At 39.2% G+C, this 14,253-nt stretch overlaps 1 protein-coding gene across 2 annotated transcripts in view; it reads left to right on the top strand.

Annotated features, from left to right (window-relative positions):
• PLA2G4A (phospholipase A2 group IVA) overlaps positions 1 to 14,253 on the top strand; it is a 128,566-nt gene that overhangs the window by 53,475 nt on the left and 60,838 nt on the right. For both annotated transcript variants that reach the window (XM_014520083.2, XM_006023872.3), the window contains exons 4-7: positions 2,127 to 2,275; positions 5,106 to 5,219; positions 8,384 to 8,421; positions 12,872 to 13,013. In XM_014520083.2, coding sequence (XP_014375569.1) covers positions 2,127 to 2,275; positions 5,106 to 5,219; positions 8,384 to 8,421; positions 12,872 to 13,013 — 443 coding nt within the window. The remainder of the gene's footprint in view (positions 1 to 2,126; positions 2,276 to 5,105; positions 5,220 to 8,383; positions 8,422 to 12,871; positions 13,014 to 14,253) is intronic.

The raw sequence follows: 14,253 nt of genomic DNA, 5'->3' as shown, positions 1-14,253 counted from the left end.
CTGAAAATTTGGTCAAATTGTGCCAAACTGTCTCCATTTTATTCGCATTTCTCTCTTTCTCTCTGTTTCATTCTCTCTTTGGTCTGGCTGGCTGGGTCCTTCCATTTTCCAGCTTCAGTGGTCATGTGGTTCTTGCAGGCACTCTTGACTTAGCTTCCAGAGCTGTGGATTGGGAGGAGGGGGGCAGCAGTGGCAGCAGCAGTTTGTTTAAACTTAACATGAGGATTGTATAAAATGTTCTGTGTAATCGGAAATGTTCTGACCACCTATATTCGGCATTTTACATGGTTCAACTAAGGGTATCATTGTTTTCATTAAGATCTTCAAGAAAACGGTTGCTGTGCTGACTACATGTTTAAGAGCCTGAAATAGGTTCAAGGACAAAAAGGAGAAAAGAACCTGTGATAAAGATGTGACTAGATGAACTGATTTTAGCTTGTGATCATCCCAGAAGATATGAAGAGGTTTCACTTTATTAGCCTGCAAGTGTGTTTCAGCAGTATTGCACTTGATGTTGCAAAGAGCTACAGTAGTTCAATTCCCAAGAAGAGCCCCTAGTGAAAGTAAAGGGACTGATAGTGTGAAAGTAAAGGGGCTGATAACAGTTCCCTTTTGCAGGATCAGAGATTATGGCTGCACAAAACAAACAAAAACCCCCCAATCCTGCCCCCCAAAAAACCAAAACAAGACAAACCCAATTGAAGAAATTTGGCTGGCAAGAATAAAATTGAGACATGGAAAAATAAGTTATTCTCTGTACCATATGAAATTAATTAAATGTGACATTGCTCTCACTTTGTTTTACTAACGTTGCATTTTCATATTGCAACAGTTCTGTAGTATGCCTGCTATCTTGATATCTGACATCCTCTTCTTTGAAACTGATATAAAAAAGTATACGTGGTCAAGCTGATATGTATCTTTTCAAAAAGAACTACAGCACATACTCATTAAATATAAATAGATTGTGAGAAAAATATTGCAACCTTGCATTAGTTTTATGGCAGTTTTGGAGCAGTTGAAAAACTTTCTTTTTCACCCTCCTTCACCAGGATTTTGATGGTTAAACTAGGTGGGTATTTCATGCATCTGTCAAAAAATATATACTTGCCCTCACTGGATAGGCAGGGAGGGGTCAGCAGCATTGAACTTTTTTTTAGTAATAGGCAAATACAACTCAATTACTAATTCTCCCAGCATCCTGTCTTCATCACTGATACTGTGCACTAGATACCAATGGAACAGTTATTACATTTTGAGCTACACACCTACTATTTAAATATGTAAATAAGTCCCTGATTGTACAGTGACCCTTACACTGGAGCAAACCTCTATTAATTTCAGTGACTTCACTCATGGATCTCCTCATGACATGGTCCAGGGCCTTAGAAGGTACATGAGCAGCACAATCTTGTGCCTCTTCCTGAAAAATGTCTGTTGATGGCATTAGGATTCCCTCATGAGGGCATAAAACTGAATCCAAAACATCTTTTCTTTCTAATTAAAAATCACTTAGGCAAGGAACTGACATTACACTTTTACCAGTATAAGTGATTGAAAAAACTGGTCTATACCCATAACGGAACAGGAGTTCAGTGCACACATTCTGGTTTAAAAATGGTGGAACCCAGTCTAAGATTTATGCCCCGCATCCCATCAAAGGATGAATGTGCGCTCTATTTTCTACTGATCCAAACTACACCACTTAAAGAAAACCTTTTAACTTGGATTGATTCTGCCTTGGGCTTTTTGAATGTCTGTCCTAACCTCACCAGGTATATTTGCTCCAATGTGGTAATAGTTTATGCTATCACAGGGTAGTTTGTGGAGGAAAAGGATCTGGAGCATTATGGAGCTACTAAGTTGTAGCATCAAATTATTTTTCCATTAATATCTGTGCTTCCCTGTAGCTTCACTTACTTTTTCAAGGCCAAGTCCTGCTCTTTTGAATGTTAATAGTGTAATTACTTTGACTTTTTTGGGGAACAAGATCAACTCATGTACCTTTGATTTATTACTGTATATAATACATCTATTTACAATTAAATCACATTTTCCTATTTTTTTATTCTGGTTAATTTTATCCAAACTTAGTCTTACTTCCACATTTGTTTGTTACTCTACAGTTGACACTCCAGATCCCTATGTGGAGCTGTTTATCCCATCAGCCCCTGATTGTAGAAAGAGGACAAGGCATATCAATAATGATATTAATCCTGTGTGGAATGAGTCATTTGAGTTTATTTTGGACCCAAACCAGGAAAATGTTCTGGAGGTAAGTTGTGCATTGAGATGCAACTGGACATGGAAGATGAGCAACATCTGGAGGGTTAAAATAACATTTTGCACTTATGCAGCATCTATCATCTGAGGATTTCAGTATGTTTGTTTAATGTTAAAGGATGGATTTTGCCTTTGGCCATGAGGCTGAGCAAGAGAAGTTATATAAGTTGCACCATCCCAGAGGTAGCTCTAGAAGACCTTGTGACTCTAAGGCATGCATCTGAGTCACAATTTCTTCCCTGCCTGCTCCAGAGGTTTAGTAATGTGCTGTTCTTCACAATAGCAGCAAATTATTACTTATTTCTACTGCCCCTTACCTGACTCAGCTACTTGACCAGAAAATAGGGTAGGGTGGAGCTAAATTTCTGCCCATTCTTCACTCCTCCCTGACCACAAAGTCTTCTGACCCATTTTTAGAGGTGTTCCCAACTGGAGTTATTTTTAGTCATCCTGGGGGTATAGGCTAAAGCCTAAATGGGATCCTTTGTGGGCTGCTAACCAGTTGACACTAAACCATTTGAGTTCCAATAGTCCTCCAGTGTCTTCCCATGTAGTTCCCTATTGGATCAGGAGAGAGTCCTTATAAGCAACTCAATTTACTGTAGCTTAGAGAATCATGGGATATGCTCTGAGAATTCCTAGTGACACACGAATGACTGCAACACTGTGAAGACAAAGTAACTGGTTTGCCAGACTTGAGTTCCAGTCACTTAAACTACATGATTTTGCTAGGTGTGCACAACTTGTATTAGGAAATCCAAGAACAGGATTTAAAACCCTAGCTTGCGATTCCCTGTTTTACAAGCAAGGGGAAGAATATCTTGCTGAAGTTAGGAATTGGCAAGAAAAATGGGAATGTGTAATTTTCTTTCATTAGGCCATAAATTAGGCAATATTTAGAATACTTCCTAGTGCTCTTCTTAAAGCTGGCCTACTGGGGCTAGGAGGGAGAGACCAAGTCAAAGGATTTGTAGCTCAGTGAATCAGTGTTTCCCTGGATAAGAGGCTCAGGGCCCTTCTCCCAAGGAGAAAAAATTCCCCATTGCTTTCCATCTACTTATCCAATGATTGTTAAGTGCAGGGTGCAGGGTCTTAATTTCAAGAGGAGAGCAACATAGAATTCAAAGCTACATGTAAGTGCCAGAAATGGAACTTTCATGGTTGGCTAAATGCCCCATAGACATGTAAAGTAAAATAGGATTCTGCCTTCTGAATCAAGTCTTCACTACTTCCCTGACTCGATCTTGAGTGTGTGTGTGTCTCTGTCAGCTTTCTTTATGCATGGCCCTTCTGAAGTTAGAACCTTCCTAAGAAAATTCTAATTTAGGCTTTAGAAACAAGCAGAAACTATGGTTGGATCCTCTAGTAAAGCCTTCAGTAGGTCCTGAAGTCTTGAAAAAATGAGCAGTGTAGAAAACTGGGGATGGGGAGCAGGGTATAAAGTTTACATTCTAATATTGACATAATTGAAAGAATTCTCAAGTAGGGATCCTGGTTTTCTCGGATTAAAAAAATCCCCCATTTTCAGATTTAAAAAAATAATCCCAAATCCACGTTTTTCCATGATTAAAATGAAACGCCACTATACACACACACACACACACACTAATATATATATATTAGTGGAATTTCATTTTAATTGTGGAAAAATGTGGATTTGGGGTTACTTTTTATCAAATGAAAATTGGGGATTTTTTTTAAATCAGAGAAAAGTAGGATCTCTGCTCATGTGTCATACTCTGTTGGTTATACTCTTGGACAACTTCTTTGGCTTCAAACTGGGGCCACAATTATGTAGTGAGTATAGAATTTAGGTCTACCAGAGTTAAAAATAAGACCTGTTAAAGAAATGATCATTAATGACTAATGACTTATCCAAACTCAGGACAAAACCATGTTTCTTCAAGACAAGACCATGCCTCTTTCTGTCATATATCTTTAAATACCATGACATCAAAGAACAAATGCAAAGATAGACATGCATTTTGTACCATACTGTGGTCTTGGTCGTTTTCTATTATGATAAAGACTGTGTCACCTGCTCCCATTATGGTATGGTCTTAGGTCATCTCCTGCTATGCTAAGAACTGAGACAGTTTTTAAACACCTCTTGTATATTTTATGAGTGGTTTCTCAGCTTTTAGTAGGGGTTTATACAGTCATTAGAAAGTATAATATTTTATAAGCTGGCACATAGTCAATTTCTAGTACAATACAGCTATATCCAGTTGCCAGAATCACATCACTATCCTTTTTCACAGCTACCTGGATACATTTTAAATTGGGATTTGGTTGTATTTGCTTACAATAATGAAAGATTTTCATGTGTCCCTGGAAAATATGCTATACAGTCCCTTGAAAATTGCCTCTCAAGAATGAGTGATATTATGTCATAATGGTAAATTGCATATCAGTTTACAGAAAAAATATACTTCTCCTAGCAAAGATTTGCTGTAACTTTGGCTTTCTACAATACTGTAGTAATAAACTTTGTTTAGTTTTTTAAGAAGTCTATACTCTGCAGGAGGCCTGTTTGATTTGGAGATTCGGCCTCCGAATCAGATTAGGCTGAATCAATTCAGGACAGTGATTTGAATCGCCAAATCAAATCACTGTCCCCCAAATATAAATCCGAAGCAAATACTAGCTGCTTTGCGCAGGCCTAATATTTGCCTGTGTCTGGGCTATGACTATGGATTACACGGCTTAGTCACATTCTTTTCTTTAACCTTGCCTTTTTTGTTTCAAATACTTTTTTTAAGTTATATGAATTTAAAAGGTGATAATCAAAGATGAACTAAAGGTTTGTGTATCTTTTCTAGATTACTTTAATGGATGCCAACTATGTCATGGATGAGACTCTCGGTACCTCAACATTTCCTATATTGTCTCTTAAAGTGGGAGAGAAGAAAGAAGTTGTATTTACTTTCAATAAAGTGAGTCACATGTTTCCATAACTTTGCCTCTTTTGAAGCAGCATTGAACAAAGTGATGAAGTTTATTGGAGTGGGATTGAGACATTTGGCCAGTTTGTGTATTTGTAAACAGAATGCATTAGCTTCTCTTTGGAAAGTATTCTGTATGATTCAGAAATGTCAAGCTATTGCTCTGGAACAAATCTCCACATTTAGTTTAATTCCATGGGATCGTATGGGCATAAGAAATTACACAAATGTTGGCATGCAACTTGTTACTTTCACTACTGCTATTTATAGTTCCTTGAACATTAAAGGGATTCTTTTATAGATAGCACTGCTAAAAAGGCTAAGGACAGACAGCTTACAACCCAAGGCTGAAATGATTCAATCTTCACAGGTTAGTCTAAGATGCACAGATCGAACCAATAAGAAAGTGAATAGACATGCATTTTCAATTCCAGAAATGCAGGCACAGGCCTGCAGTGGTCCATGCCAGAAGCCGGGGGGGCTAGAGCATGCCTCCCTGCTTGTCTGGAGCAGACAGCTTGGGCCAAGGCTTGCCTACCCACCCTGTGAGGGGGAGTTTGCAGGGGAGGTGCAAAACATTCTGGGATGCTGGGGTCTGTAAGTAAATTTGTATCTGGAAGGGATCTAGAACCTAAAGTTCAATAAACTTGACTTATCCTCAGTCAGTTAAGTCTGATACTACATCCATCCAGGTTCATCTTAAACCAGTTTCAACCATTTTGATAGCTGTTTACGTGCACTGAACTTCTGTTGTATTACAGATATGAACTGGTTTCTGATCACTTATACTGGTATATATGTAATTTCAGTCCCTAGACTAAATGGCGAGCAGGAATATTTGGTTAACACATAATAAAGCACTATTGATTGTTGTAATATTAAGGCAAGTCACAATTTCTCTATTCTGTTTGGGTTTTGGGGAATATAATTTAGTTAATTTAGCAGCACCTTCAGCCTATACTATAAATCCTGAAAAGTGGTTGATTTGCAAAACATTTTTATATAAATGCTATATACAGATACTATCTCAGCTGCTATTTACAGCTGAAATATTTTACAGTTCTGCTTTATGAATCTATATGAACAGAAATATTTATTGCACAACTTTTTAAAGCTTTATGACACATGGCATAATCATTTAAGCACATTCTGGAAAAGCAAATAGTTGGTTAAAGCCTGTTTATGTAAATCAGTTACAGTATGTACATTAGGACTGGGGACAGAAATTACACACAAACTGGTATAAGTGATCAGAAACTAGTTCAAATATGGAACATAACAGAAGTTTAGTGCACATAAACCACTTTCAAAATGGCCAAAACAGATTTAGGTTAAATTGGTTTATTGAACTTCTGTCTCAGATCCCCTTCAGGGTCACTTGAAGTCTCAGTCTCCCTGGATCCTGTGATGCTTTGCACCTTACCTGAGCCTCCCCTCATGCTCTCCCCTTGTAGGGTTTACAGGCTAGCCTTGGCCCAAGCTTTCTGCTCTAGCTGAGCAGTGAGGTGTGCTCTAGCACACCCTACCTTCTAGCCTGGGTCCCTGCAGGCATGTGGCTGCATTTCAGGAATCAAAAGTGATTGTTTATTCACTTGCTTATTAGTTCAATCTATGCAGCTAAGACTAACCTGCGAAGATTGAATTGACTCATCCTTGGGCTTTTTGACTGTCTGTACTTAACTTAGGTGTTGGCATGTAATTAAGTTGGTAGCCTGAGGGTTGATGTAATTTTAACACCTTGTTTTTAAGGTATTGCTTAACTTATTACTTTTTGGTCTCTTCTATTTTGACTGGCTCTGCTCCACTGACATCTGGTTCTGCAATGACATGAGATAAGAATTCTCATATAGTTAAAGCAATGAAGTGGGGAAATGGGGTTAATGAGGAAACATGTTTCATATTTTGCATTAATGTAATGTAATATCTTGTCACATTGCAAATATTTTTTTCTTACCCATCCACTGATGCTATTGCACAGTAACTCTAGTTACTGTGCATTTAGTCCAGGGGTGGGCAATTATTTTGGGCAGAGGGCCAGTTACTGAGTTTTGGCAAGCCATCGAGGGCCACATGATAGGCAGCCCAGGGCAGATAAATATTAATTTTCTAAATTTTTTAGGGGCCCCACGGGCCAGATAGAATGGCCTGGTGGGCTGCATCTGGCCCCTGGGCCGCATTTTGCTCACCCCTGATTTAGTCAGTACTTCATTAAGTAAGTACTAAATTAAATGCACAGTAATTAGTAGGGGTGTGCGAAGCGGGCCCTATTCGATTTGGATTCAGATTTGGTCCGAATCAGGGACAGTAATTTGATTAATTGATTCAGATCACTGTCCCTGATTTGATTGGCTGATTCCGAATCTAAAGTTCAATGTTGATTTGGAGAATCAGCGATTTGAACACAGACACAGCTTTAAATGTTTTTTTTACATACCTCAAGGTACCAGGTATGGTTTGTGAATCCTGCAATGCTGGGGTGGATGAAGCGTCTCCCAGGTCCCCCCTCCAGACCAAGGAGCCACCAGTCACTGAGCCAGGGGACCATTGGGGAGGCCCCCAGCATGCTCCTCAGAAGACCCGGAAGTGGACTGGAAGTGCTTCTGGTCCGCTTCCAGGTCTGCTGCTGAGTGCGCTGGGGAGCCCCCCATGCTGCTGTGGAGGCCCCAGTGTCCACGCACCCCAGCATTGCAGCATTCATGAGCCACCTGCTACCTAGAATTATGTAGAAAAAACATTTAAACCTGTGTCTGAATTGCCGAATCTTTCCAAATCTCTCTGAATCGATTCATGGGACTCTGATTCAATTCAGAGAGATTAAAGGGTCCTCTGATTAGATTTTGGTTTGGAGATTTAGCCACCGAATCAGGCTGAATCTCCGTCATATTGAATCAGGGACCGAAGCTTTGCGCAGCCCTAGTAACTACTGTGCATTAATGAATGTGTAGACAGACCCAGTACTGAGTGAAATCTTTTGGAAGCAATATGTTTTGCTTTTCCCAAAAAGTATTCTTTTTAAAGGGACCTCTTTATATAGCTGACCAATATTTTTTTTTTAAAGTGGCTCTATACGCTTTTATGACAAGTTTATATTCAAAGTGCATATATTTTCCTTTCCCTATACATGATGTAACTGAATTTAAATATTTTTTGTTTAGGTCACAGAAATTACTTTGGAGATGTCTCTTGAGGTCTGGTAAGTATATGACTTTAAAAAAAATCTGTAGGGAATGACTGTATAATCTGTCTATATTTTTCCTGTTACTTGCAGGGCTTTTTTCCCCCCACAAAAATCTTTGTTAAGTGAAACGCAAAAAAAACAGGTATTACAGTTCAAATATCAAACACTGAAAACTCAAGAGAATCCAAAACTGAAGTTTACACCTGCAAAGTAACACAGTTATTGACTTAAAAGGAACCACTGATATGGGGAATATCATGCACATACATTCCTATGTATTCTATGTATTTGCAGGTTCAAAACTATAGTAGTAAGTTCCTTGATCCTTTTCAAAAGTTCTGTCTCTTGTTAAACTTTATAAGCTCACCAGGCTTCCAGCCACAGCAGGTATCTGTATGATTTTACTCTTTTTTAGGAATGTTGCACTCTGTTAGTCAACATCTATGCCCATTTATGGGAATATTCGCTATACCTATTTCAAATAATGGCCCTGCTGAAGTCCAGGGCATAGCTGAAGTCCAGGGCATAATTTATACTGAACCAATGGAACCAGGATTTAACCCCACCTGAAAACATATGCATACGTTTTCATAGGGTTAGGGACAATATAAGAAGCTAGTAGTGTTCTATTATGCATTCTCTAGCAGTCATATTCATAATTATTTTATATCCATCACAGACCCATAAATATTACAAAGGTAAAAATTAGTCTTCAGTTATATTTGTGTGTCTTGGTTAATAGGTCTGCCATTTTTTGAAAGATTCTCTCAGGATAACAATGGGTAGGCTTGTTTGTTTATTTTTTAAAGCTGGAAACTGTGTTATAATTGAAAAATGTCTTGGATGAAATTCTATCCCAGTCTAATCTTCATAGGCTTTTATATCACCCTCATTGTTGCAGTACAGATGGCTTTTGGTGTTGTCCTTTTTCTAGGTCTTGAAGGCACACAGAAAGAGAGCTAATTATAATAGGCCATTAAGTAGGGGTGCCTATACATGTGCAGGGATATTGCTCTGATGCAGTATAATTAAAAGTGTAATTACAGCGCGTCAGAGTAGACTCAATTAATCGAGTCTGTTGGAGCATGGTAATTACTGTGTTCCAGCGGACTCCAGCGTCATGTGTATCAGTGTCCCTGTGCTGCAAAATGGTGCTAAACAAGCTTTAGTTAAAGCACCCCCACCACCATTTTTCAGTGCGGGAACGCGGATACATGTGACGCTCCAGGTGCTTTAATTAGAGCAGTTCTCAGAGGTGCTCTAAGTAAAGTGCCCCCTACCTCCATACCTCCTGGAGCATGTGTATAAATGCCCTAAGTGACTAACATCTGTCACCGCTTTTTTTTGTCCATCTCTTGTTCTCTTTCTAGGCAAGGAACAAAATGCACCTTAAGGGATAGTGAGGTATGAAGACTTTCAGTCCAAAAGTTATGAGCTCCTGAAAACGTAGCTTTAAAAATATTTTCATTAAAGTAGTAATTAGGAATAGTGGCTATAGGCATTTTAGAAAATATAACTAGGGGCTGTGGAAAGCACCCTCCAGGGTTTAGTTCAGCTTGCTGTTTATATCAATATATATCTGTGTGTGGTCTACTAGACCACATGTAAAACTTTTTCATGCTTCAATATTTAAACACAATGGAGCATGAGTTGTGTTTGATTAATTTACACTTATGATGCAAAATCAAGATAAGCCTCAGAGGCATGTCTTATTGCAACATATAGCATACTGCAGTGTATTTAAATGAAATGAGTAAAAGGGCCAATATCTGCTCACAGTTATACTCTTTCAACTCTTTCAAGGCCTGTCCAGTTACCCAGTCAGACTTCTGTGTTTTAATTATAAACTTCTGTTTATAATTTTCATTTAACTTGTACAATTATTATTGCATGCATTTTTGTGGTTCATTGCTTCTAGGTTTATTCTGCTCATTGTAGTACATGATAACTTGACTTAGTGTCTCTTGAGGTATATTTCCACTTTACATAAGTGGTCACATATTTACAGATACATATTTTTCTTCATAAGAGCCCCTTGATTAGGTGCCTCATATTTACACTGTCAAAATACCTCAGAGCTCAAAATGAGGAAGTTTCAATGAAAGAGATCACAGCAAAGACCCTGAACCACCAAAAATACGTTTAATTTAAATTAAATTAATTTTAAACATTTTATACTGTGATTAGTACCCACAGCGTTAGTGTTAGACAAATGCTTAACTGCTTGGCTGGACTGGGATGTTTATAATAAGTTATCCATGTTTATAAAGCGATCATTTTAGGAGTATTGGGGGTGACACTCTCAAAGTTGTGTACAGCAGGGTTCAGCATCCTTTTGCCTATCCCAGTAGTCCCATTCTCCTTGTCTGCCTCACACTCCCTCCTCCTACCTCACCTTCAACTTGCTTCCGAGATGGTACTGCTGTGGGGAATTATCAGTACAGCCAGTAGACCAGAGGTTAGAACTACTTACCTTCTCTTTACTATACGCGATGGAGAATGGGAGGCCAGTGTACAGAATCGCTAAGAAAACTCCAGCCCAAAACTTAGGTCCTGCTGGAGATTCATGCATACATTTTTGATATGTCAGTTTAGAGAAAAGCAGAGAAAGAGGTCCAGTTCTCCTCAAAGCTATGCCAGTTCAGCTCCTACTAAATTCAATACCTAATTTAGCTATAGTTGTTAATCTCAGAAGAGACGGCAAGGACTAAATAGGTATCGATATTAACTTATCATTTCATGCCTTGCTATGGGATCTATAAGTCAACATTATCCATGTTGGTGGAAGCTTTGCTGCAATTCTTTCTGCTTTCCTCTGGGGATAAACAGAATTTGCCTTTTTTTGACTGCTACATAATTTTTTCTAATGGTTTTCAAAACATTTTGTAACAGTACAAAAAGCATATTTTATGTCCCACTACATGATTTTATGTATCAGTACTAGGGCTGTACGAAATTTCACCAGCTGTTTTGTTTCAACGCTGTTTTGGCTTGTTTCAAGCTCAAAACAACGAAATCAAAATGAAACGAAAGGCTTTGAAACAGCCTCAAAATGAAATGAGGGCAGTTGAAATGCTTCAAGTTTTCTAAATGTTTTGAGCTTCGAAGCTGAAGTTGGGCTTGCTTGCAGGGAAATAGAAAGTAAGGAGTGGGAGGGGGAGGAGGGAGAAAGGACTGCTCTGATATTGACTGTCTAGCTGGCCAGTGACTGTGATCTTTCCCTGAAGTCCCTTCCAATCCCAGTGCTCTGGGGGAGGGATAGAAAAACAGCATCAAAAGCAGCATTGTTTAAACTGAGCTGCTTTCTGCCTTGGGGTCAGTTACTGAGCTGTGTCTTCCAGCAGCTCAGTAGCATCAGACAACAAAGGCTATTATTTCCTACTTGCTAGCCTACCAAGTGGGATTCATCAATACCTTTTGCTTTCTATACCCTTTTATTTTATTATTATATTAATTCATTCCTTTCATTTTATTCCTTCCCCAAAATCCTTTTTGTTTTTGTTAGTCTGTTTTGATTTTTTCCCCCAGAAATCAAATTTGTGCTTTCTCTCACAGTATGCATTCCATTCATGGTGCAGGGAAGCAAAGCACATATTGCATATTATAATATAGAATTTATACAGGAACACATGCATACATTTAAATTTTTTATTTATTACATAAATAGATAAATACATCGATACATTACATAAATACACATACATATACAATTATCTACATACATTACATAAACCAGATTACATTACAGAAGAACACAGATTTTCCAGCACACCAAGGCAAAGACACTATGAAACACACCATGAAGTGTGCTGGAAAGGTAGGTGGCAAGCCTTCAGGGAGGGGTGGAAGAGGGGGAGAGGGAGAGCTGTAATTTCCCCCCCACCCCAAACTGAGACGCAGCCTCTTTGCTACAACTAGCAGGCATGAGGCTTCCAGTTCTACAGGCAGCAAGGAGAGGAGAGCAGTGCCATTGCCTGTGCCTGAGTCTGCATCCCCTCCAAGAGCACCAGCCATAACCCTACCCTGTGCTCCTGAAAAAAAAAAGGTCAATTATATAACCATAAGATACTGTATCTCCATGTTGTATTACTTAACGTGTACATCAAGGAATCAGGTTCTGACCCTGCAAGTCCATGGGATCTGAATGTTAACAATCATAACAGTATCTTCAGTCTGATTCACTTGCTGATATGTCAGCTTGCGTACAGCTACACATTTCCTGATTGGCCCTGTTTAAGCCCACCTTTGGCAACTGACTGCAGGCTGGTCAACAGTGATGTCTGATTGCTCCAAGCTTCTGTCTAAACCCTCTGTCCTTGGATCAGCTTTCTCTTTCTTGCCTTGATTCTGAGCATTGAGCTGGACTGCTCACATCCCTGTCCCCTACTACACCAAGATGCCTTTGTTAATTTTGTCTCAGTGACTTATTAGCTTTGGAATTAAAGCCTGTCTGTTTTGTAAACAGCTCTTCAACTGACCTCCGGTTCAGCATGGCTTTATGTGATGAGGAGAAGAAGTTTCGACAGCAGCGGAAGGAGAAAATCATGCAAAATATAAGAAATCTCCTAGGAGCAGAAAAAAGCAAGGATTTGACCATTTCCCGTGATGTAGGTTTGGAATGTTTCTGTTAAAAAGCTAGAAATTAAGTGGCAGGACCATCATTGTCCATGGAAAGCCTACCACTTGCTTTTTGAAGAAATGAAAGACAGACTAGGATGGAAGGGTACTAGGAAAAGTCTACTATAAGGAAAAATAAACTTTCATTTTTTTAGTCTCAGCATGTGCATCTTGTGGGAGGGAAGCTGACTTTTCTATCCGCAGTATGTGGAACTTAGAGTTCTAGGCCCTGATCCTGACATAAGTTACATGCAGACACATCTGTGTGCCTGAACTGAGCCCCATTGAAGACAGCAGAGCCCTACACTGGCTTCTGAGTCCACCTGAATGTGACAGCTACTGGAATTAGAACCTTGGCTTTTAATCCTTATTGACACTTCACTTGGCTGTTTCCTATTTTAATTTCTCAGAAATTATACCAAAATAGGAAAAAAAGAGGGGGGGAGGGAGGATATTCCTATCCTTTTTTGTGCTGAAGCTGGATGGCCTGTGGACCTATTTTAAGCAGTTACTGGATTATTTTATCTCTGTATTTGTAAGTGGTTTTTCCCTTTCATAAAAAGTGTTCATTTTATAGTACATGGTATTTGAAACACTGTTTCTGCTTCTGTTCAGACCTACTTTTTCCTTTCACCTGGTGTATCCTTAAGGACATCATGCTGCAAAGTGGGGGCAAATCTAGCAGTGTGTTTCCAGCATATAGCATTGTTGATGGCATCCCCGTCATAGAAGTTAGGGGTGAGCATCCACAGCTGTAGCTGTCTCAAGCAGTATTTCTGAAACCAAGCTTTTGGGGCTAGATTTATAAAAGGTACTTAAGTGCTTTGTTCAATTTATAAAGTATAGTTATTGCCTATTTAAAATTGGTGTGAATTAAGCAATTTAGGGTTTGTAAACTCCACTAGACACCTGTGGGTACATGCAGACATCTGAGGCAGCTGATCTATGATCATGTGGCTTACTTTAAACTGCATGATTGTAGATTGTAAGTGACATGTATAGATGCTTGCTGATGCTGAGAGCTGTGCCAGGAACCCTGTGTAAATTAGTTGGCAGAGGGCCGGGCTGGTGAGTCTGCTGTGGGACTGTCTGTCTGGGGGTAGCAGGGTCAGGGAGCTAAAAATAGCATAGTAAGGTAAGTGGGTAGGAAGAGCACAGCTCCAGGGCTGAGCTAAGCAGCTGGGCTTTCTCAGCCCTAGGGTTGTGCTCTGAACATGTCCAGATGTTTGA

Source organism: Alligator sinensis, unplaced genomic scaffold (assembly GCF_000455745.1).
Source record: "Alligator sinensis unplaced genomic scaffold, ASM45574v1 scaffold468_1, whole genome shotgun sequence".
In the NCBI taxonomy this organism is placed as follows: domain Eukaryota; kingdom Metazoa; phylum Chordata; order Crocodylia; family Alligatoridae; genus Alligator; species Alligator sinensis.
The sequence above is the reverse complement of the archived record's forward strand: the minus strand, read 5'-3'. Positions and strand labels throughout refer to the sequence as shown.